Consider the following 22639-nt stretch of genomic DNA (forward strand, 5'->3'; position numbering starts at 1 on the left):
AAATATAGCCTTTAGTCCAAATCCCACAAGAAAAAAAAGAAAGAAAATATGTCCTGTGTCCATGCATGTCCATATATTTGCTTTCCAAATCCGACAGTGCAGGGCAGGGAATCAATCACCGCAGTAGACTAATCAATAGGGCCTTTTATCATTGCCGAGTTTTAATATAGCATTTGGCCGTGTGGTGAACATTACAAATTAACTTCTTTCTCATTATGTGAAAGTAACTGTAACATCAGTTAATTAACGTTAGTACCACAGACGAAAAACAGTCTAAGTCCAAATTTCAGACTGACCCCTCCACGAAAAGGCCTCGTTGTCCTGAACCCTTATCTATCATTTATATATTATGGATCAATAGTGTGGACTTAGACTGTTATTCGTCTGTGGTACTCAATGCGTGCCAAGTTGGCAAGTTTCGTTTATAATTATATACATATAACTCGCGCTGTTTGCTTGAAGATCTGTCCGTGCAGAGACCCGCCTGTTAAAATTAACTGCTCTACAAGCTCATCGCGGCTGTTGTATATAATTTAAAACTTGGGAATCCTCTGTGCAGTCTATGATGACGTATTTCGATATTTCCTGTTGCCTTATATGGTCGTGGATGTTCCAACAAACCAGGCGACACCAGGCGAATCGCTTGGAAAAAATGCGGAAAGGATACACTCGCCGATCCGCACATATGAAGTGATTACACCTGGTTCCCTGAATAACACGGGACTTAACCGTAGCTTGATTGGACGGATTTTCCGATATCTATACGCATCATGTTTACGTATCCGTTACACTGTGGCGTATTTCTCCTTTGTGAATGAGGACCATGATGTTTACTGTGATTAGGGTGAGCTTACATTTCATATCACAAACACCATGTAGTAAACTCCTGTAACTGTAACCAGAAAAAAAAATTAAAAAAAAAAAAAAAAAAAAAAGATTTTTGGAAATTATGAATCGATTTTGAATCGTCCATAACGGGAATCGCGATTCTAATTCGAATCGATTTATTTTGACACCCCTACCGACGACACACTGCATGACACACTGCACCCCTACCGACGACACACTGCATGACACACTGCACCCCTACCGATGACACACTGTATGACACACTGCACCCCTACCGACGACACACTGCATGACACACTGCACCCCTACCGACGACACACTGCACCCCTACCGACGACACACTGCATGACACACTGCACCATTACCGACGACACACTGCATGCACGGTACCCTACTTCTACGTGACGTCCTAACTATTTCTCTTATAATTTTTTATAAACACCATAGATTTCACCGTGTAGTTTATGAATTGAACACATTGATAAAGGTCCCTGCTGCGTTTCTAATTGCTGCGGATGACAGCGCAGTGTGAAGGCAAAGGCAGCAAATTAAATGTGCAAAAATGATGCAACTTCCCCACCCATTCGCATCGAGTCTACCGAATAAGAGGTGTGAATGTGACCTTAAACTGGAAGTTTGCCCTGCTCAACCAGCTTGTTTGTTGCTGCACACACTGATACTGCTGCGCTGCTGTCTGCTTAACCCATTCTGGGTGGGAACCCCTTTTGGTGTTAGCATTATGTTATGCTTTAGCTGTTGAAAAATAGCAGATCTAAAAAAAGCTTGTTGTGGGTGTAATTTATGAACCGAAAGAACATGGTCACGGATACAAGCGGCCAAAATGAGTTTTCTCAGATGGGTGGCTTGCATCTCCCTTAGAGATAGGGTGAGAAGTTCATCTACCTTAGAGATAGGGTGAGAAGTTCATCTCCCTTAGAGATAGGGTGACCCGTCTACGGATAAGCGGTTGAAGATGAATGAGTTTAGTGCAGCAACGACATGTGGCTCAGCTCTTCTCCATTCTCTCTGATATAAAACAATAAAGACTGTGGACTTTAGTCCACAATCCTTCCTTACAGCCGCACAACGATTACACAATGTTCTCCATTTACAGGAATCGGAGGTGAGTCAGTCGTACATGTTGACACTGGAGCAGCGAGCTTAGAGAGAGCTGTTTCTACAAAGACCAACTCTGTAGACAATGAGAAGGTAAGACATGACTATATACTATAATAATAAGGTAAGCACTGAGCTGCATTGAAGTGTATGATTCAACTTTTCACGCTTTATATTGTCTATAATTGTTTTAAAATGTTCTAGTCTAAAAAATAGCAAAGGAGCCCGTATACTCGCAGGGGGCAAAAACGGCAATACATCGCAATATCGAATCGAATTGCAAAATAGTTAAGAATTGCAATATAAATGGAATCGGCACCCTATAGGTATCGAGATTGTATCGAATCGGGAGTGCGGATGCCCGAACAGCAAGGAGTCCACTGGATCCATCGGTTGGATTAGATTATGACGGTTCCACAGGTCCTACGGTCTGTGTTAATGATGTTTGGGAGACAAGAAACTTTTCTGGGGTTTTTATGTGGGTAATAATGTGTGTGTGCTTTCCATCATATAACTCTATGCTTTCCATACGTTTTGTTTGGTATTCTGGTTGTTCATGTCGTAAAATTGGTCCGCTTCAAGAATATTTAAGGGCGTGATATTTAAATGACGGACGGTTTCAGCCGTGACATTTTTCAAAGCTCCGACCAAATCGACGCTGTAGGATCAGCTGTTTAGGATCACATGATGAATGATGTCATGTTGACGTTTAGGATCACATGATGAATGTCACGTTGACGTGTTTAGGATCACATGATGAATGTCTTGTTGACCTGAGCCAACGCCAAAAGCCACGCTCGAATTTAAGGCAGAATTTACACATAAATGAGGCACTAAGACTTGGTGAAATAGCGCCCTCTAGTTTGGCTGTAAGAAGCACAGCCTTGAGCCAACCCGGTCTCATTCCTACATGAACACAATTTGCATTTAACGTCAGTGTTGTTCAGTGTTGTTTTCGTCGACTAAAGCTAAGACAAAAAATGTCCGTCAACTACCTTTTTCCACTGATGAAAATGGAAACTAAGCTATGATTACTAAGACTAAATATACTGACAATTTCGTCAACAAATAAAAACTAGACTAAAATGTTAGGAAGGGACTAATGGACAAGAGTCATTTTACACTTGGTTGCATGCTGAAAATAGCTGATCTACAAGCTCACAAGCTTGTTGTGAGCTTGTAGATCTGCTATTTGCAGCAAGTTTAAAAACAGTCATTACGACCGCATCAAGGCCCGCCAAAATACATTTTAGTCGACTAAATCAATCGTAGATTTAGTCGACTAAAATATTATATTTACTCGACTAAAACTAGACTAACACTAAAACATTCCGGGTGACTAAAATGTGACTAAAACTAAATGAAAACTATTCGAGAGACTATGACTAAAACTAAAATTGAAATTTGCTGCCATAAATGTCACTGTTGTTGTCATTTGTCACCAGAACTGTCCCTGAAGAAGAAGCAGCAGGGAAGACATCAACATGTGGAAGTTGTGTAGCTACTTCTTCCGGGGCCGGAACCAACCCACGGCCGCGGTACGTTTATTTACAAAGCAGACGGAGTTGAGTTGTTTATTGTAAACAGTCACTGTCCGTATATAGACTGTAGGCACTAGTATCTGTACATTAACAAGTCAATTATTGTAGAACCAACGTATGCCATGAGAATAGTATTGGGAAACTGTTCAGAAAAGCCTCCTCAGTGGTTTGTGTGTCTCATCTAATCTGTTCTCTTCTATGTTCATCTCCAGCATGAAGCTCCAGGCGGAGCTGAAGGTGAGCTGACTCTATGAATGTCTTATCAACTGATTAATGACTCTATGAATGTCTTATCAACTGATTAATGACTCTATGAATGTCTTATCAACTGATTAATGACTATGAATGTCTTATCAACTGATTAATGACTCTATGAATGTCTTATCAACTGATTATTGACTCTATGAATGTATTATCAACTGATTAATGACTCTATGAATGTCTTATCAACTGATTAATGACTATGAATGTATTATCAACTGATTAATGACTCTATGAATGTATTATCAACTGATTAATGACTATGAATGTATTATCAACTGATTAATGACTATGAATGTCTTATCAACTGATTAATGACTATGAATGTATTATCAACTTATTATTGACTCTATGAATGTCTTATCAACTGATTAATGACTATGAATGTATTATACACTGATTAATGACTATATGAATGTCTTATACACTGATTAATGACTCTATGAATGTCTTTTAAACTGATTAATGACTCTATGCATGTCTTATACACTGATTAATGACTCTATGAATGTCTTATCAACTGATTAATGACTATGAATGTATTATCAACTGATTAATGACTCTATGAATGTCTTATCAACTGATTATTGACTCTATGAATGTCTTACCAACTGATTATTGACTATATGAATGTATTATACACTGATTAATGACTATATGAATGTCGTATACACTGATTATTGACTCTATGAATGTCTTATACACTGATTAATGACTCTATGAATGTCTTATCAACTGATTAATGACTCTATGAATGTCTTATCAACTGATTAATGACTCTATGCATGTCTTATACACTGATTAATGACTATATGAATGTCTTATCAACTGATTATTGACTCTATGAATGTCTTATCAACTGATTATTGACTCTATGAATGTCTTATCAACTGATTATTGACTATGAATGTCTTATACACTGATTATTGACTATGAATGTCTTATCAACTGATTATTGACTCTATGAATGTCTTATCAACTGATTATTGACTCTATGAATGTCTTATCAACTGATTATTGACTCTATGAATGTCTTATCAACTGATTAATGACTCTATGAATGTCTTATCAACTGATTATTGACTCTATGAATGTCTTATCAACTGATTATTGACTCTATGAATGTATTATACACTGATTAATGACTATATGAATGTCTTATACACTGATTATTGACTCTATGAATGTCTTATCAACTGATTATTGACTCTATGAATGTCGTATACACTGATTATTGACTCTATGAATGTCTTATCAACTGATTATTGACTCTATGAATGTATTATACACTGATTAATGACTATATGAATGTCTTATACACTGATTATTGACTCTATGAATGTCTTATCAACTGATTATTGACTCTATGAATGTCTTATACACTGATTATTGACTCTATGAATGTCTTATCAACTGATTATTGACTCTATGAATGTCTTATCAACTGATTATTGACTCTATGAATGTCTTATCAACTGATTATTGACTCTATGAATGTCTTATCAACTGATTAATGACTCTATGAATGTCTTATCAACTGCTTATTGACTCTATGAATGTCTTATCAACTGATTAATGACTCTATGAATGTCTTATCAACTGATTATTGACTCTATGAATGTATTATACACTGATTAATGACTATATGAATGTCTTATACACTGATTATTGACTCTATGAATGTCTTATACACTGATTAATGACTCTATGAATGTCTTATCAACTGATTAATGACTCTATGAATGTCTTATCAACTGATTAATGACTCTATGCATGTCTTATACACTGATTAATGACTATATGAATGTCTTATCAACTGATTATTGACTCTATGAATGTCTTATCAACTGATTATTGACTCTATGAATGTCTTATACACTGATTATTGACTCTATGATTCAACTCGTCTGTAGATGACACTATCAATAGATATAATCCTGTCCCAACATGCATGCACGCACACACGAGCACAAGCCGGTCTGACACAACTATTGTTCTTAAAAAAGCAGTTATCGCACGCACGCACGCACGCACACACGCGCACACACACACACACACACACACACACACACACACACACTGTGTTTCTTATACAAGTCTTTTGTCTTTTCTGGCATGGAGCTACAGGCGCTGACCCACCAATGTCAAGTTCAACATCTACAAGGGTAGGAGCCGCTGAAGGTGAGCTGTGTGTGTGTGTGTGTGTGTGTGTGTGTGTGTGTGTGTGTGTGTGTGTGTGTGTGTGTGTGTGTGTGTGTGTGTGTGTGTGTGTGTGTGTGTGTGTGTGTGTGTGTGTGTGTGTGAGAGTGAATACAGAAACAGGGGCAGACATATCTGGGTTCATAATTGATTGAATAGAAGTAGTTAATTTAGCTGTTTGGGAAATTGTGGTGCATTGGTAAAAACATACACAGCTGACAAACAGCTGACAAAACTTTGATGGTGTGATGTGTTGTTGGACACTTGTCCCTCCAACCATAAATTAGGTTTTAGACCACCTTTACACGAGAACGGCCGCCAGAGAAAACGGTATAGTGCCGTTGCGTTTTCATTTTGTATCGACCCTTTACACGAAAGCGACCATTTAATCTCTCTAGGTCGTCCTCAGACGAGCCCTCCATCGTCGGCTCCAGTCATCCTGGTTCTCCATACATCCGGCCAGCTCGTTGGTGCTTTGCACTCCTGCGTCGTTCTTGAGTACATCCACATATGTTAGTATGGGACGTCCCCGGTGACCGGTGTTGGTTCCCACAGCACCAGTCTGCTGGCTGGCAGCTCTTGGTGCCTCTGGCAGTGTCCTACGAGTCTCATTCTCCTGGCTGATATTTTGTCGCTCACCCTGAATATTCCGGCATACAGATTCTCGTTGGTAACATGTGTACTCTTGCTGATGTTGAGCACTACACGTAACATTCTGGTGTAGCACCCGTCTAGAGCCTTCTGCAGGGTTGGCTTCAGGGTCCAGCATTCACTGCCATATAGGAGAACAGATTCTACTGTCGCATAGAAGAAGCTGAGTTTGATTTGTCGGGGGAGGTTGGAGTTCCATACACTGGCCATGCCATTCAGGGCCCTCCATGCAAGTGCCTTTTTAGATCTTGCTCTGTTGAGTTGACCCATGAGCCCAGGTACTTGAAGTCATTGACTTCCTTCAGAGCAGTGCCTCCTGTTGTTGTGAGAGGTGGATGTTCCGTTTGGATCTTATAGGTGATCACCTCAGTTTTCTTGGCATTCAGCCAAAGGCCAACCTTGGCACACTCAGACTCCACTCTGCTCAAGAGCTCCTGTGCTTTCTCCATGTGGTCAGAGAGCAGGCTGATGTCATCCGCGTAGTCTAGGTCTGTCAGGACTACTGCAGGGTGTCTTCTTGACCTCCTTGGTGTAAGAGTAAGGCCAGGATCCTGCTCTCATCCATTGATGGCCTTCCTGAGTGCGTAGTCCAGATCCTGCTCTCATCCATTGATGGCCTTCCTGAGTGCGTAGTCCAGATCCTGCTCTCGTCCACTGATGGCCTTCCGGAGCGCGTAGTCCAGGACGATGACAAAGAGGAAGGGGGCTAGAGTGTCTCCTTGCATTACCCCAGCCAGCCTTTTTGAAATTAATAAAGCACAATACGGCCGTCAGGTTGTTCTTCTTCACCTCCTCGATCAGTCTCCTCAGAGCCAGGATCTGGGTGTGGTTCTCTTCTCTCGAAAGCCGTTTTGGTTCTCCCTCAGGTGAGGGTCGATGGCATGCCGTATCCGGTTCAGGATCATCCGGTTGAAGACGATACAGGTCAGGCTGATGTCTCGGTAGTTGTCTGGCTTCGAGAGGTCTCCAGATTTAGGCACCGGGATGATGTTGGAGAGAGACCGCATGTCAGGCAGCTTGTTTCCTAGCAGGGCAAGGTTGCAAGAGAAGCTGCTTGGCCTCATTCAGTATCCCACGTCTCTCCACAGTAGGCTCACGTGCAAAGCCAAGGCGTGTTTCTTCCACCCTGCCCCGTGCCGCTGCGACCTCCGGGTGTTTGGACCGCATCCACATCCTTGTTGCCTCTTTGTGGCGACAACAAATCGCCTGTATTCAATGCTAGGCTCTGCTCCTTCGTCCAGCGGCTGAAGGCGGCTCATAACCTCCTCCGTATACCTGGTTTGCAGGCCAGAGTGCCTTCCAGTCATACCAGGCTTGGCTTGGGGACCCTGAGACTCAGTCGAACCCTCATGGAGACCACACGGTGAACAAAGCCCACAGAGCTGAACGTGCTGTATGGCTCAGCGTTCAGGATGGAGTTCCTCCACTTTCGCCTCACCAGTATGTAGTCTAATTGTCTTCGCACACCTGAGGCTTGGTCTTGGAAGGTCCACGTCTTGCCTGTTCTTTTCCGGAACTTCGCTGCCAGTAGCTGGTGTTCCATGAGAAGGGCAGTGAGGTATGCGCCATTGCGGTTGGTGGAGTCGTGGTAAGGGAAGGGAGCGTCCTCTGGTCCAATCCTTGCGTTTTAGGATTGCCAGGAAGTGGTTGTGGGACACAGTGGCGGCTGGCAGTGATTTTGGGTGGAAGGGCTATAAGACATCCATTATACCAGTGGTTCCCAAACCTTTTCATGTCAAGGACCCCCAAATTGACACTAATTAGCCCGCGGACCCCCATTTGAAAAGATATGCCCGGGATCCCAATAAAATAAGATTTGTATGTCTCTAGCAGTGATTTTCAACCCGTTTAATTTCAAGGACCCCCAGTTTGACATGCATTAGTCTACGGACCGCTGTTGTGAGGTCCTCGTAGAACTTCTCCACCTCCTCAGATGGTGCCACGTTGGTGGGTGAGTACACGACTATGACAGTTGTTACTGGATGAGAACTCTGCGATGAGGATCCTATCAGTGTGATGGTAAACCCGACGGAGAGCCTTACGCGCCAGAGAACAGCCTGGGCCTCGTTTCAGAGAACCCAGCAGTAGCCCTACGCCCCCTGTTGCAGCCTGGGCCTCTTTCGCCACAGTGATGAACGTGCATCTCTCCACTCTGCGGTAAACGATCCGGTCATCAGTGTGCACTCTTCTGTGTTCCTGGATCCCCAGGATCTCCACTCCCCTTGCCTTGACACAGTGTGCTAGTTCCTCCAATGTAGCTTCTTCTCTCACTGTGCATGCGTTGAAGGTCCCCATTATAAATGCTCTCCGACAGCGCATGAGTGCATTGGACGGGGTGCTGTGATTGGACAGCCCCCCCCCCCTCCCCTTTAAGGTCCTGTCGTCATCGGCATGATGTCCTCCGGGAGGAGGACCAGCACCACCGTCCACTGCGATGTTCCTGCTGACTCCCGCCGCTGGAAGTCTAGGATGGCTTCACTATGCTGATTAAGGACTGTGGGGTGAAACTCCTCACAGTCCTGGTTTTAGTTCAGAGTGTCCTTCTCCTAGGTGGGTTGCCGACCATGGCTATGAGCCTCACCTGCCCATGGTATTTACCCATAGCTGGGACAGTGGTTGGCAAGGCGCCAGGGCGTGTCCACACACCGGTGGGCCTGCGCACCTCACCTCTGGGGCCCACTACTGCTCCCCGATCCCCTACAGGGATGATGTAGGATGAGCGGGCGAGGGAGCGCTTGCTCACTCTAGGAACTCCAAATATGGTCGACGGCTCTGCATCGATGTAATAAACACATGCGTTGAGAACCCACGTGAGCCATGATGAGGGCACAAGTTTTGCCGATTCATTGTTTTGCCCGTTTACACGGAGACGGGAGGAAACGGCGTTTTCAAAGACTTCCACTCTGGAAGGTGGTTTCACTTTGTTGTGTTTTGAAAACGCCATTCTCGTCTAAACGGACCCCAGCAAGCGATACGTTTTCCTGCTGTTTTCTATGAACACCGTTCTCGTGTAAAGGGGGTCTTAGAGGGAAGAAGAGATTTGGTGTGGAGGGAAATACTAACAGTTTCACCAACAACAACAACAACAACCAACAAATGTTCATTCCACTTATCTTCAGAGGGTCACTTTGTTGACCAACACCGGACAGAGCTCATTCAGAGAGTGACCAGGGTGAATCCCATCCTGGATCTGCTCCTTGAGAAGACGATCATCACCCCAGAGGACTACAATAATGTGAGGTCCAAGTCCACCAATGAGGAGAAGATGAGGGCACTCTATAAAATCCTGAACAACAGAAAGTCTAAAGACATTTTCTACCAATGTCTTGAGACACAGGAGACGTGTCTTCTAGAAGATCTGTAAGTAATTGTGATTTAAATTAATTTTCTATTATGTTCTGTAAGATAATACAAGATAATGTATTAAGATAATGACATCAGTACAAGATAATGTACACTCACTATGCTCAGTCACACATTGATTCTAATGTGTTCCTAATTCTTAAAAGGATCCCTAGTTAGTTATAGAGGGAAAGTATAATGTTTAAGGCGTATACGTCTTATTAGCCAGAGATCCTTTTAAAATAGCAGTGTTATGTTTAGCCAGGATGTTCATAATCATGACAGGGTTTTAGTTTGTCATTGTGATGCTAACGTTACATGTAGCATGCGCTCTGATGCTAACGTTACATGTAGCATGCGCTCTGATGCTAACGTTACATGTAGCATGCGTTGTGATGCTAACGTTACATATAGCATGCACTCTGATGCTAACGTTACATGTAGCATTCGCTCTGATGCTAGCATTACGTGTAGCACCAGCCGCGTAACTAGACATCTTTAGGCGCACAGGCTGACGACATTGATAGATGAATACATAGTCAGTATAACATGTTTTTCATTCCACAGCAGGTCCACTCAGTCTTCTCCTCCATCACAACCCAAAGCAGAAGCTGCCTCTGCCTCTGCTGAAGGTGAGCTGACAATAAGTGTCTTATCACAGCAGAAAGGCCTTGGAAGCATGGTCCATTTCAAAGGGGTGTGTGTATGCGTGTGTGTGTGTGTGTGTGTGCGTGAGTGCGTGCGTGCGTGCGTGCGTGAATACAGAAACAGGGGCAGACATATCTGAATGGTAGAGAGGCCTTCTGGGAATCAGAAGGTCCATAGTTAATTCTGCCAGACGTTTTAGTAAAAAGAAAGATTGAAATGGTAAATGTTATATTGTGTTGTAGGGCTTGATCTGGCAGATCTCTTTCTCCTGAAGCTGTTTAAGAATTGCTTTGTTCATTACAGATGTGTTGGTGAAAATAGCAGGCTACGAACGCATGTTTCAGAACAAGATGAAAAAAACATATCTATGTGTAAAATTGGACAATGAGTCCAAGATGAAGTTTGACGACGTCTGTGTCCCGATCTACAACATAAACACCAGCTTCATAGGCATGCACAGGTATCATGAGGTCAGACAGATGGAGATGAACAGGGCAGGACTGGACGAACCAATCCAACTCTGGGAATTGTATAATTCTGGAATAAATGAAAGAGCAGTGCTCACTGTTGGTGTCGCAGGAATTGGAAAATCCTTCCTCTTACACAAATTTATTCACGACTGGACCATGGGCCGTTTCCCCCGAGACCCCCATCTCGTGTTCCCATTGACGTTCCGCCAGTTAAATCTTCTCGAGGGAAAAAGCTTTTCTCTGGCGAAGCTACTTCACGAATGTGTCAAGGAAACCAGATGCATTAAGGAAGAAGCTCTGAATGACATCTTCAGCATAGTGCAAGAGTCAAACGACTACAACACATGTCCCTGCAAAGTCATGTTCATGATTGATGGGCTCGATGAAAAGAGGATTCTGTTGGATTTCGAGAAAGATTCCATCATCACGAATGTTGAGGAATCCCTGCCGGTCGAGGAGCTGATTGTAAACCTGATCAAGGGTGAACTGCTTCCCTCCGCTCGCATCTGGCTCACCTCACGGCCTGCAGCAGTCGATCAGATCCCTGAGGACCTTGTTGACAGGATGACAGAAATAAGAGGGTTCATCACAGATGACCAGAAGAAGGAGTACTTCAAGAAGAGGTTCATGAAGATCTTCAATGATGAGAACAAGGCCAACTCGATGACCAGCTTAATCACGTCACACATCAAGAAATCCAAGATCCTCTCCACCATGTGTGAAATCCCAGTCTTCTGTTGGATCCTTGCTTTTGTTGTGCAGCACAGAGACATGAAAGAGAAGCTCCCTGAGACCCTGGTTCAGTTGTACTGTGAGTTCCTGACGACTCTGACGAAGCAGATGGAGAAGAAGATTGGTAAATCAGATAAGACGACGAAAAAGAGAAAAGAGAAGCTCATGAAGGCAGAAGGACCGTTCATTCTGAAGCTGGGCGAGTTGGCATTTAACCAACTGATCAACGAACAGATCCTGTTCTACCAGAAAGACCTGGAAGCCTGTGGTCTTGATGTGAACAAGGTCGTGCTAAAGTCAGGCATGTGCACAGCATTCTTCAGAGTAGACGGTGCTTCTTACCACAAAACAGTCTATTGCTTTGTTCACCTGAGCATCCAGGAGTTCCTGGCTGCAGTCTACCTGTTCCACTGTTTCACACAGAAGAACATGGAGGTCCTGAAGACATTCCTGGGAGGAGGAGGAGAAGAAATGACCCTGGATGACTTCCTGCAGAGAGCCATGGAAAAATCCCTGAAGAGTGAAAGTGGCCACCTGGACCTCTTTGTCCGCTTCCTTCATGGCCTCTCACTGGAGTCCAACCAGAGTCTGTTAGGAGGCCTGCTGGGTCAGACAAAGAACAGTCCAGAGGAGATCCAGAGAGCCATCAACAACCTGAAGGAGATGAATGATGACGACTTCTCTCCTGACAGATGCATCAACATCTTCCAATGTCTGATGGAGATGAACGACCCATCATTAAGTCAAGGGATCCAACAGTACCTGGAGTCAGAGAGCAGCTCAGGGAAGAAACTCTCTGAGACCCAGTGTTCAGCTCTGGCCTCCATGCTGCAGATGTCAGAGGAGGTTCTGGAAGAGTTTGACCTGCACACATACAACGCAGACATTGACGGGCAATGGAGACTCATCCCAGCTGTGAGGATCTTCAAAAAAGCAAGGTTAGTAGCACGCACGCACGCACGCACGCACACACACACACACACACACACACACACACACACACACACAAACACACAGACACACACACACCGGGTTCATCGCTGTCAGTCAGTAAGGATAGATATGGTTGGGTTATTTTCCACTCCAGGCTCCTGACTAACTTCTTTAACTGTAACTGTCCCAGAATCTATTTTATCTGTCTGTCCGTATCTTTGTCCGTACGGCGGTGTCGCGGGGTGAATTTAGCTGATCTACAAGCCCACCACAACGCGCCGCATCCTCAGGTCTTTGAGGGCTTTTACAGTGATGAATGTTCATTGTAAAGCCTCATGGCTACAGGCACAGCAGACACATCACGTCTCACACAGATTCACCGGGAAAAGATGAATGTATCATTTCCCCTCCTGCTCTGTAACCCCCCCTAGTGGAGCTAACAGGAAAACATATAATAGATTATTATTATTGTATTAATTATAAAATCACACCTGTGTGAAGTGAGGGGCGCTCTTATCATCATACATCATCTCATTCCGGCCAATCACAATTTGTCTTCAACGTTTGTGTTTACACAATGTTTGTGTTTACACAAACCCTCAAACCTGGACATAGGAGGGGCTAGCACCCTCAAAATTAACAGAATTTAAAACATAAAGTTACAAAGTGTCTCTTGGTCAAATGGATATTCCTTAAAGACAGAGTTCCTTAAAGACAGAGCTCGTAGCACGCCACGCGCTATGAGCTTGTAGATCTGCTATTTTAGCTGAAACATAACATAAAGCCACGCCCACAGCTGTTGTTGTATGATAATGTGGGTCACTAAAATGGTGTTATTTCGATTGGGCCTTTTGACTCAAAGGTTTTCAGCTTTCAGGATGAAACCAAAAATACACAGGGAAGACTTATTTCAATATTCTAACCACACCTGGGGGTCTATTAGAGTAATGTTAACTCCATAGACGCATTCACAACACCTGGGGGTCTATTAGAGTAATGTTAACTCCATAGACACATACAGAACACCTGGGGATCTATTAGAGTAATGTTAACTCCATAGACACGTACACAACACCTGGGGGTCTATTAGAGTAATATTAACTCCATAGACACATACACAACACCTGGGGGTCTATTAGAGTAATGTTAACTCCATAGACACATACATTACACCTGGGGGTCTATTAGAGTAATGTTAACTCCATACAAAACACCTGGGGGTCTATTAGAGTAATGTTAACTCCATAGACACATACAAAACACCTGGGGGTCTATTAGAGTAATGTTAACTCCATAGACACATACACAACACCTGGGGGTCTATTAGAGTAATGTTAACTCCATAGACACATACACAACACCTGGGGGTCTATTAGAGTAATGTTAACTCCATAGACACATACATTACACCTGGGGGTCTATTAGAGTAATGTTAACTCCATACAAAACACCTGGGGGTCTATTAGAGTAATGTTAACTCCATAGACACATACAAAACACCTGGGGGTCTATTAGAGTAATGTTAACTCCATAGACACATACACAACACCTGGGGGTCTATTAGAGTAATGTTAACTCCATAGACACATACAAAACGCCTGGTTGTCTAATAGATTAAGATTAATTATTGTTACCGTGAGCTGTGAAATCTCACTGTATCAATACCGTGGCTGTTTATACTGTGATAATACCGTAATGCAGTATCCCGTTACACGCCTATAGTGCAAATAAAGGCTAGTTCTATTAAAGGCAGGTAAAATAGAGTCTAAAAGACATATAGGTCCACCAACTGGACCAAAGTACTTTAGCCACACTTTAATTTAGTCCCAGAACTCTCACTATAGTGGAGATAAACATTAAAGAGTTGTACAAGTGACTGAATGGTGTGGTACTAGAGGACGTTTTATTTGGTCACCACTAGGGGGCATCCCTGCATTGTGGCAGACAATAAAACATGCTTAACAATTTATTTGAGATTTGGACACAATATGTAGGAGAAGAAGAACAAAGTAAAAATAATAAATAAGATAACATTCATAGATCCATACAAGTTGCACATTGTAGTATTAATACAGATAATCTGGCGTTCACTTTTATGTTTTCTGGTTCTCTGTTCTTATATGACCTGTCAATATCTGACCAACTAGATTGTACATTTACAATACACTTTATAGTTAATTTCCTTGAACATGAACTTGATCTAATCTGTCTTGATAATCACTGATTTTACATCATCTACATTTACAGACTTGTTGGCTGTTACCTCCAAAAGGCAGGCTATGAGAGTGTGTCTTCAGCTCTCAGCTCTAATCCTTCACATCTGAGAGAATTGGACATCAGTTATAATCCCATAACGGATCCATCCATGGACCTGCTCTCTGCTGCATTGAAGAGTCCAAACTGTCAACTGGAGATACTGAGGTCAGATTATTATTTTGATTAGTTCTGTTTTATTATTTATTGTTTGATATTAAGAAGAGTGTGAATAAAGTTGACATCATGGTATCCCACATTGATTGGAATAATAATATGGTGAGAGTTTGTGTTGTCTAGTTCACACTCTCACATCACAGTAACTACAATATGTAATCCACTATGGCTGCTAGGGAATTATCATTATCAACGCTACGGTACAGTAACTACAATATGTGAACTAATGAGGTACAGTGATTACAGTATGTAGAGTCATGTTGACATGCACGCACGCACACACACACACACACACACACACACACACACCAGTGTTGATGTCGTCGACTAAAACTAAGACGAAAAATGTTCGTCAAATACCTTCTTCCACTGACGAAAACTAAAAGGAAACTAAATTAAAACTAAGCTATGATGACTAAGACTAAATATACTGACAATATCATCAACAAATGAAAACTAGACTAAAATGTTAGGAAGGGACTAGTGGACAAGAGATCCAGTACAAGTCATTTTACACTTGGTTGCATGCTGAAAATAGCAGATCTACAAGCTGACAATGCGTTGCAGCGCGACTCGTTGTGAGCTTGTAGATCGGCTATTTTCAGCAAGTGTAAAAACAGTCATTACGACGGCATCAAGGCCCGCCAAAATACATTTTAGTCGACTAAATCACCTGTAGATTTAGTCGACTAAAACTATAGACTAACACTAAAACATTCCAGCTGACTTAAAACTAAATGAAAACTATTCAACAGACTATATATGACTAAAACACAAATATGCTGCCAAAAACAACACTGACACACACACACACACACACACACACACACACACACACACACACACACACACACACACACACACACACACACACACACACACACACACACACACACACAGATTAAGATGATTTACTTCACATTATTCCGGCCTGCCTTCTCTTTCCATCTCTTGGGGTCTTTACTCCAAAACTCTGATATTCAGTCCAGATATTTCATGTGTAATTACAGACTTGCTGGCTGTACCATCACACAGACAGGATTTGAAGTTCTGCTCTCAGCTCTCAGCTCTAATCTTCTCCATCTGAGAGAATTGGACCTCAGTTTCATCTGCCTGCAGGAATCACAACTGCTCCAGCTCTCTGCGTTACTGAAGAGTCCACAGTGTGGACTGCAGATCCTGGGGTAAAGAATGTGTGTTCTCTCTGTGTGGATCTCTACTCGAACATCAACAGCACTTTGTTAAATGTGTATTTCTCTGCAGGTTGTCAGGCTGTGGAGTCACAGAGGAAGGCTGTTATTCTCTGGCTTCAGCTGTGACCTCCAACCCCTCCTCCCAGCTGAAACAGCTGGACTTGAACTTCAGCCACTTAGGAGAGTCTGCTCTGAAGAAGCTGTCTGCTGCCCTGGAGACTGTCAAGTGAGTCGACTATAGGACTGTGTCCATGTTGGTCAGTGAGTCGACCGAGGGAGGGGGCACACAGTGCCGTGTCGAGGGAGGGGGCACGCTGTGGTGAGTCGGGGGAGGGGGAACACTGTGCCGTCTTCAGGGAGGGGGGAGGGGGAATGCTGTGCCGTCTTCAGGGAGGGGGGAGGGGGCACGCTGTGCCGTCTCCAGGGAGGGGGCACGCTGTGCCAAGTCCAGGGAGGGGGCACGTTGTCCCGGGTCAGGGGAAGGGGGAGGGGGCACGCTGTGTCGGTCCCTGCGAGGCATTGCTGCCGAGGAGGGTGTGCCTGGCGGGCAGGGGGAGGAGACGGGGAGGTGAAGGGCGTGTGGCGTGGCGTGTTGCATTTTGTTCAAAACGAGACACTCCTCAATCCTATCCAAATTTGAGAGATCACATGACCATAGAGATATTGGTGTGTGATGTTTGGACAGAGTCTGTGGGAGAATGATGACAAAATGTGTTTTGGTGGGACTAAACAGGCCGATGTGAAACATTAAGCAGCAGAGATTTTGACTTGATTCATTGTTGTTCTACTTCCTACAGTGTGAATCATGGAGGAGAACACTGGACTAAACCTCAACTCCTTACAACACGTGAGTCTGTCTGTCTGTCTGTCTGTCTGTCTGTCTGTCTGTCTGAAAAAATATTGTGTGTGTGTGTGTGTGTGTGTGTGTGTGTGTGTGTGTGTGTGTGTGTGTGTGTGTGTGTGTGTGTGTGTGTGTGTGTGTGTGTGTGTGTGTGTGTGTGTGTGTGTGTGTGTGTGTGTGTGTGTGAGCCTGTCTGTCTGTTTAACAGTCTGTCTGTCAAATAGCAGATCTACAAGCTCACATGACTGCGTGGCGTGCTGAGGGCTTGTAAATCTGCTTTTTTAACTCTTAAAGTTAAAAATATCGTGTGTGTGCGAGTGTGCATGCGTGCGTGCGTGCGTGTATGTGTGCGAGTGTGCGTGCGTGCGTGCGAGTGTGCATGTGTGCGAGCGTGCGTGTGTGTGTGTGTGTGTGTGTGCGTGCGTGCGTGTGACCGTGTGCGTGCGTGCCTTTCAGTGAATGATATATTATAATGTGTACTGTGTTGTTTTCTCATCAGATTTCCAGCGTCTCACTCTGGACACAAACACAGCAAGCTGTCTCCTCTCTCTGTCTGAGGACAACAGGAAGGTGACACGGGATGGTCAGGATCATTCATATCCTGATCATCCTGACAGGTTTGACTATCCTCAGGTTCTGAGTTTAGAGAGTCTAGATGAATGCTCCTACAGTGAGATGGAGGTCAGTGGACTGGTTATGGTAGGAGTGACTGACAGAGACATCGGTAGGAAAGGAAGGGGTGGTGACTGTAAGCTTGGAGAGTATAAACAGTCCTGGGGTCTGGTCTGCAGTGATGATAACGATGACATCAGTTACTCTGTCCGCCACAATAGTAAGATGACTCTCCTTCCTATCCGTTCCTCTGGCTCCACCAGAGTAGCAGTGTATCTGGACCGTCCCGCTGGGACTCTGTCCTTCTACAGAGTGTTAGAGGACACTCTGACTCACCTGTACACCTTCCAGAACACCTTCACTAAACCTCTGTTCGCTGGGTTCTATGTTCTGACTGACTCCTCCTCTGTGTCTCTGTGTGAGCATAGAGACACATGGTTACTCGACAACATGTTTGAGTGAGTCCATGTTGTCATGGTTACCACTGTCGCCTAATAGTGTACCCTTTGACACCGGCTAAGTCTGACATCATAGAACTCCATATTTGGACATGACTGACTCGTGGTGACATCATAGAACTCCATATTTGGACATATTGACTCAGACTGACATCATTGTGATGTCATCATAAATAAGACAAGCAGAGACACACTGACATCAGAGAGGCTTTGTGAGGATTTGTTTTCAATAGCAGATCTACAAGCTCACAACGCGTCACATGACGGTGCATTGTGAGCTTGTAGATCTGCTATTTTGTAGATCTTGTAGATCTGCCATTTTGTAGATCTGCTAATTTGGAATAGTGATGTATTTAGGTTAAAGTTATTTTTGGTTAGATTTATTTATCATTATGCTCTTAGGACCCCCTGGAACCGTCTCGGGGGTCCCTGGAGGTCCCTGGACCTTACTTTGAGACCCGCTGTGCGCGCGTGTGTGTGTGTGTGTGTGTGTGTGTGTGTGTGTGTGTGTGTGTGTGTGTGTGTGTGTGTGTGTGTGTGTGTGTGTGTGTGTGTGTGTGTGTGTGTGTGTGTGTGTGTGTGTGTGTGTGTGTGTGTGTGTGTGTGTGTGTGTGTGTGTGTGTGTGTGTTGTTTTTGGCAGCATATTTGTGTTTTAGTCATATATAGTCTGTTGAATAGTTTTCATTTAGTTTTAAGTCAGCTGGAATGTTTTAGTGTTAGTCTATAGTTGTAGTTTTTTAGTTTTAAAATGTATTTTGGCGGGCCTTGATGCCGTCGTAATGACTGTTTTTACACTTGCTGAAAATAGCCGATCTACAAGCTCACAACGAGTCGCGATGCGACGCATTGTCAGCTTGTAGATCTGCTATTTTCAGCATGCAACCAAGTGTAAAATGACTTGTATTGGATCTCTTGTCCACTAGTCCCTTCCTAACATTTTAGTCTAGTTTTCATTTGTTGATGATATTGTCAGTATATTTAGTCTTAGTTTTAGTCATCATAGCTTAGTTTTAATTTAGTTTCCTTTTAGTTTCCGTCAGTGGAAGAAGGTATTTGACGAACATTTTTCGTTTTAGTCGACGACATCAACACTGGTGTGTGTGTGTGTGTGTGTGTGTGTGTGTGTGTGTGTGTGTGTGTGTGTGTGTGTGTGTGTGTGTGTGTGTGTGTGTGTGTGTGTGTGTGTGTGTGTGTGTGTGTGTGTGTGTGTGTGTGTGTGTGTGTGTGTGTGTGTGTGTGTGTGTGTGTGTGTGTGCACGCACTTTTAGTCTACATTTTTAGTCGACTAAATATAATAGGATTTTAATCTGCTAAATGTTCAGTTGATTTAGTCGACTAAAATGCATTTTGGCATGCCGTTATGGTGACTGATTTTACTGAAAATAGCAGATCTACAAGGTCATAACGTGTCGCGCTGCAACTATGGTGTGAGCTTGTAGGTCTGTTATTTTTCAGAGCACAACCAAACATGAAATTACTTGTCTTTTAGTTCTACTGGATCTCTTCTCCACTAGTCACTCCCTGACATTTAGTTCTACTGGATCTCTTCTCCACTAGTCCCTCCATAACATTTAGTTCTACTGGATCTCTTCTCCACTAGTCCCTCCCTAACATTTAGTTCTACTGGATCTCTTCTCCACTAGTCCCTCCCTAACATTTAGTTCTACTGGATCTCTTCTCCACTAGTCCCTCCCTAACATTTAGTTCTACTGGATCTCTCCTCCACTAGTCCCTCCCTAACATTTAGTTCTACTGGATCTCTTCTCCACTAGTCACTCCCTGACATTTAGTTCTACTGGATCTCTTCTCCACTAGTCACTCCCTGACATTTAGTTCTACTGGATCTCTTCTCCACTAGTCCCTCCCTAACATTTAGTTCTGCTGGATCTCTCCTCCACTAGTCCCTCCCTAACATTTAGTTCTACTGGATCTCTTCTCCACTAGTCCCTCCCTAACATTTAGTTCTGCTGGATCTCTCCTCCACTAGTCCCTCCCTAACATTTAGTTCTACTGGATCTCTTCTCCACTAGTCCCTCCCTGACATTTAGTTCTACTGGATCTTTTCTCCGCTAGTCCCTCCCTGACATTTAGTTCTACTGGATCTCTCCTCCACTAGTCCCTCCCTAACATTTAGTTCTACAGGATCTCTTCTCCACTAGTCCCTCCCTGACATTTAGTTCTACTGGATCTCTTCTCCACTAGTCCCTCCCTAACATTTAGTTCTACTGGATCTCTTCTCCACTAGTCCCTCCCTAACATTTAGTTCTACTGGATCTCTTCTCCACTAGTCCCTCCATGACATTTAGTTCTACTGGATCTCTTCTCCACTAGTCCCTCCCTGACATTTAGTTCTACTGGATCTCTTCTCCACTAGTCCCTCCCTAACATTTAGTTCTACTGGATCTCTTCTCTAGTCCACTAGTCCCTCCCTGACATTTAGTTCTACTGGATCTCTTCTCCACTAGTCCCTCCCTGACATTTAGTTCTACTGGATCTCTTCTCCACTAGTCCCTCCCTGACATTTAGTTCTACTGGATCTCTTCTCCACTAGTCCCTCCCTGACATTTAGTTCTACTGGATCTCTTCTCCACTAGTCCTTCCCTGACATTTAGTTCTACTGGATCTCTCCTCCACTAGTCCCTCCCTAACATTTAGTTCTACTGGATCTCTCCTCCACTAGTCCCTCCCTAACATTTAGTTATACTGGATCTCTTCTCCACTAGTCCTTCCTTGACATGCATTTGTCGACCAAATTATCAATATATTTATTTAGTCATAGTTTTAGTCATCATATTAGTTTTTATTTAGTAATCTAGTTTGTGTGTGTGTGTGTGTGTGTGTGTGTGTGTGTGTGTGTGTGTGTGTGTGTGTGTGTGTGTGTGTGTGTGTGTGTGTGTGTGTGTGTGTGTGTGTGTGTGTGTGTGTGTGTGTTGCATGTGTCTATGGCTGTGGTCCGGGGACCCCCAGGGGTCCTTGAGGGGTCTCCAGAGGGTCTCACTCATTCACTGCTAGATTTATTTTGCCCCTTATTTTGTCCTTTCAGTCTTTTATTTTGAAGGCGTTGATCTTATTTTAATTCACCCGAAACTCATGTTTTAGTAACAATCATTAAACATCATGTCATGAACAACTGAATGTATGTGATTGGTTAGCCTACATATCACGTAAACTTTCCCTTCATTGTCAATGGCATTTAATGTTTGTGTTGCCACAAATTTACGTCAAATTTGGCGGATATTCGTCCTAATAATTTCTCCTTTCATTGTCAATGGCAAATATGAGACGTGTGAGGACAAAAGCTGTATATAGGAGGGGCTAAAGAAAGGTGTTAAAAGTTGTCCTTGGCAGACGGCAGTGAATGAGTTAAATTAATATAGCAACAACTTCAGTTCAACCACTTTAACCTCTACATCAGATATTTGAATATATCAGATCTACAAGCTCTGCATGTGAGTTTGTAAAACAGGCTATTGTCACAACATCTTGAAGATGAAAATGAGAAGAAAAAAACGAAAGAAGATGAAATCTGGTGTCGACTCAGACTCTGTTTATTGCCACGAAGTCGAATAGTCAGTTATGATGTGTCAGTTGTATATAATGAGATGAATAGTCAGTTATGTTGTGTCAGTTGTACATATGAGATGAATAGTCAGTTATGTTGTGTCAGTTGTAGGCTACATATGAGATGAATATCTTTTTGGGGGCAGTCCAGACCCCTTTGGGTTTCTGCCAACGTGACCTCCTGAACAACTAGTTGAACAGCCCTGAAGTAGTGGTTTCTATTTGACTATGACATGACTTTGATTGAAAGGTTTTTAATACAAGCCGTTCCAGTAGCATCTAAATGTAAGGTTGTAAGATGCTCATCGGTGTATGGCGAGGATGAAGGGGTACTTCCCTCCAAGTGGTCCCTGCGTGGGCCAAAACATGTTTTAGAACCTTTTATTGTATATAAACCTTTATACTGAACCACTGAAACCCTGTTGACTTTGCTGACTGGGGTCCCACAGGGTTCCGTACTCGGCACCCTCCTTTTTTTTCTGCTGTGACCGTGTTGATTGGTCGACTAGACTTCATGTTTCATTCATTGTTCATCTGTTGAATCATTGGCAGTCATTCCATTGTTTTGTTTTCTTTTGTTTTCTTTTCATTTGAATATTAATTCCATATTATTCTCATTATTCAGACTAGAAGCTCGACGGCCTGCGGCCGGTCTCGCTCTAGCGACACGGAGGGAAACAAGTGTAACACAGAAACCTGTGACCTGTAGAAAGATGTTACCATAGGTGTAACACAGAAACATGTGGCCTGTAGAAAGATGTTACCATAGGTGTAACACAGAAACCTGTGACCTGTAGAACG

General features: G+C 43.3%; 2 protein-coding genes across 2 annotated transcripts in view; one reads left to right on the forward strand and one right to left on the reverse strand.

The window, feature by feature from the left end:
* LOC306917668 (myosin light chain 3, skeletal muscle isoform-like) overlaps window positions 1-22639 on the reverse strand; it is a 407220-nt gene that overhangs the window by 59612 nt on the left and 324969 nt on the right. The window lies entirely within an intron of this gene.
* Window positions 11003-18280, forward strand: LOC306917112 (uncharacterized protein; the record flags this gene model as incomplete). The annotated part of the gene is made up of 8 exons (XM_079495245.1): window positions 11003-11077; window positions 11288-12133; window positions 12644-12747; window positions 14990-15163; window positions 16183-16356; window positions 16436-16591; window positions 17163-17212; window positions 17706-18280. The coding sequence occupies 8 exons, from the start codon at window positions 11003-11005 to the stop codon at window positions 18278-18280; spliced, it is 2154 nt and encodes a 717-aa protein (XP_079351371.1).

This window comes from Electrona antarctica, assembly GCF_951216825.1.
Source record: "Electrona antarctica genome assembly, chromosome: 24".
Classification (NCBI taxonomy): domain Eukaryota; kingdom Metazoa; phylum Chordata; class Actinopteri; order Myctophiformes; family Myctophidae; genus Electrona; species Electrona antarctica.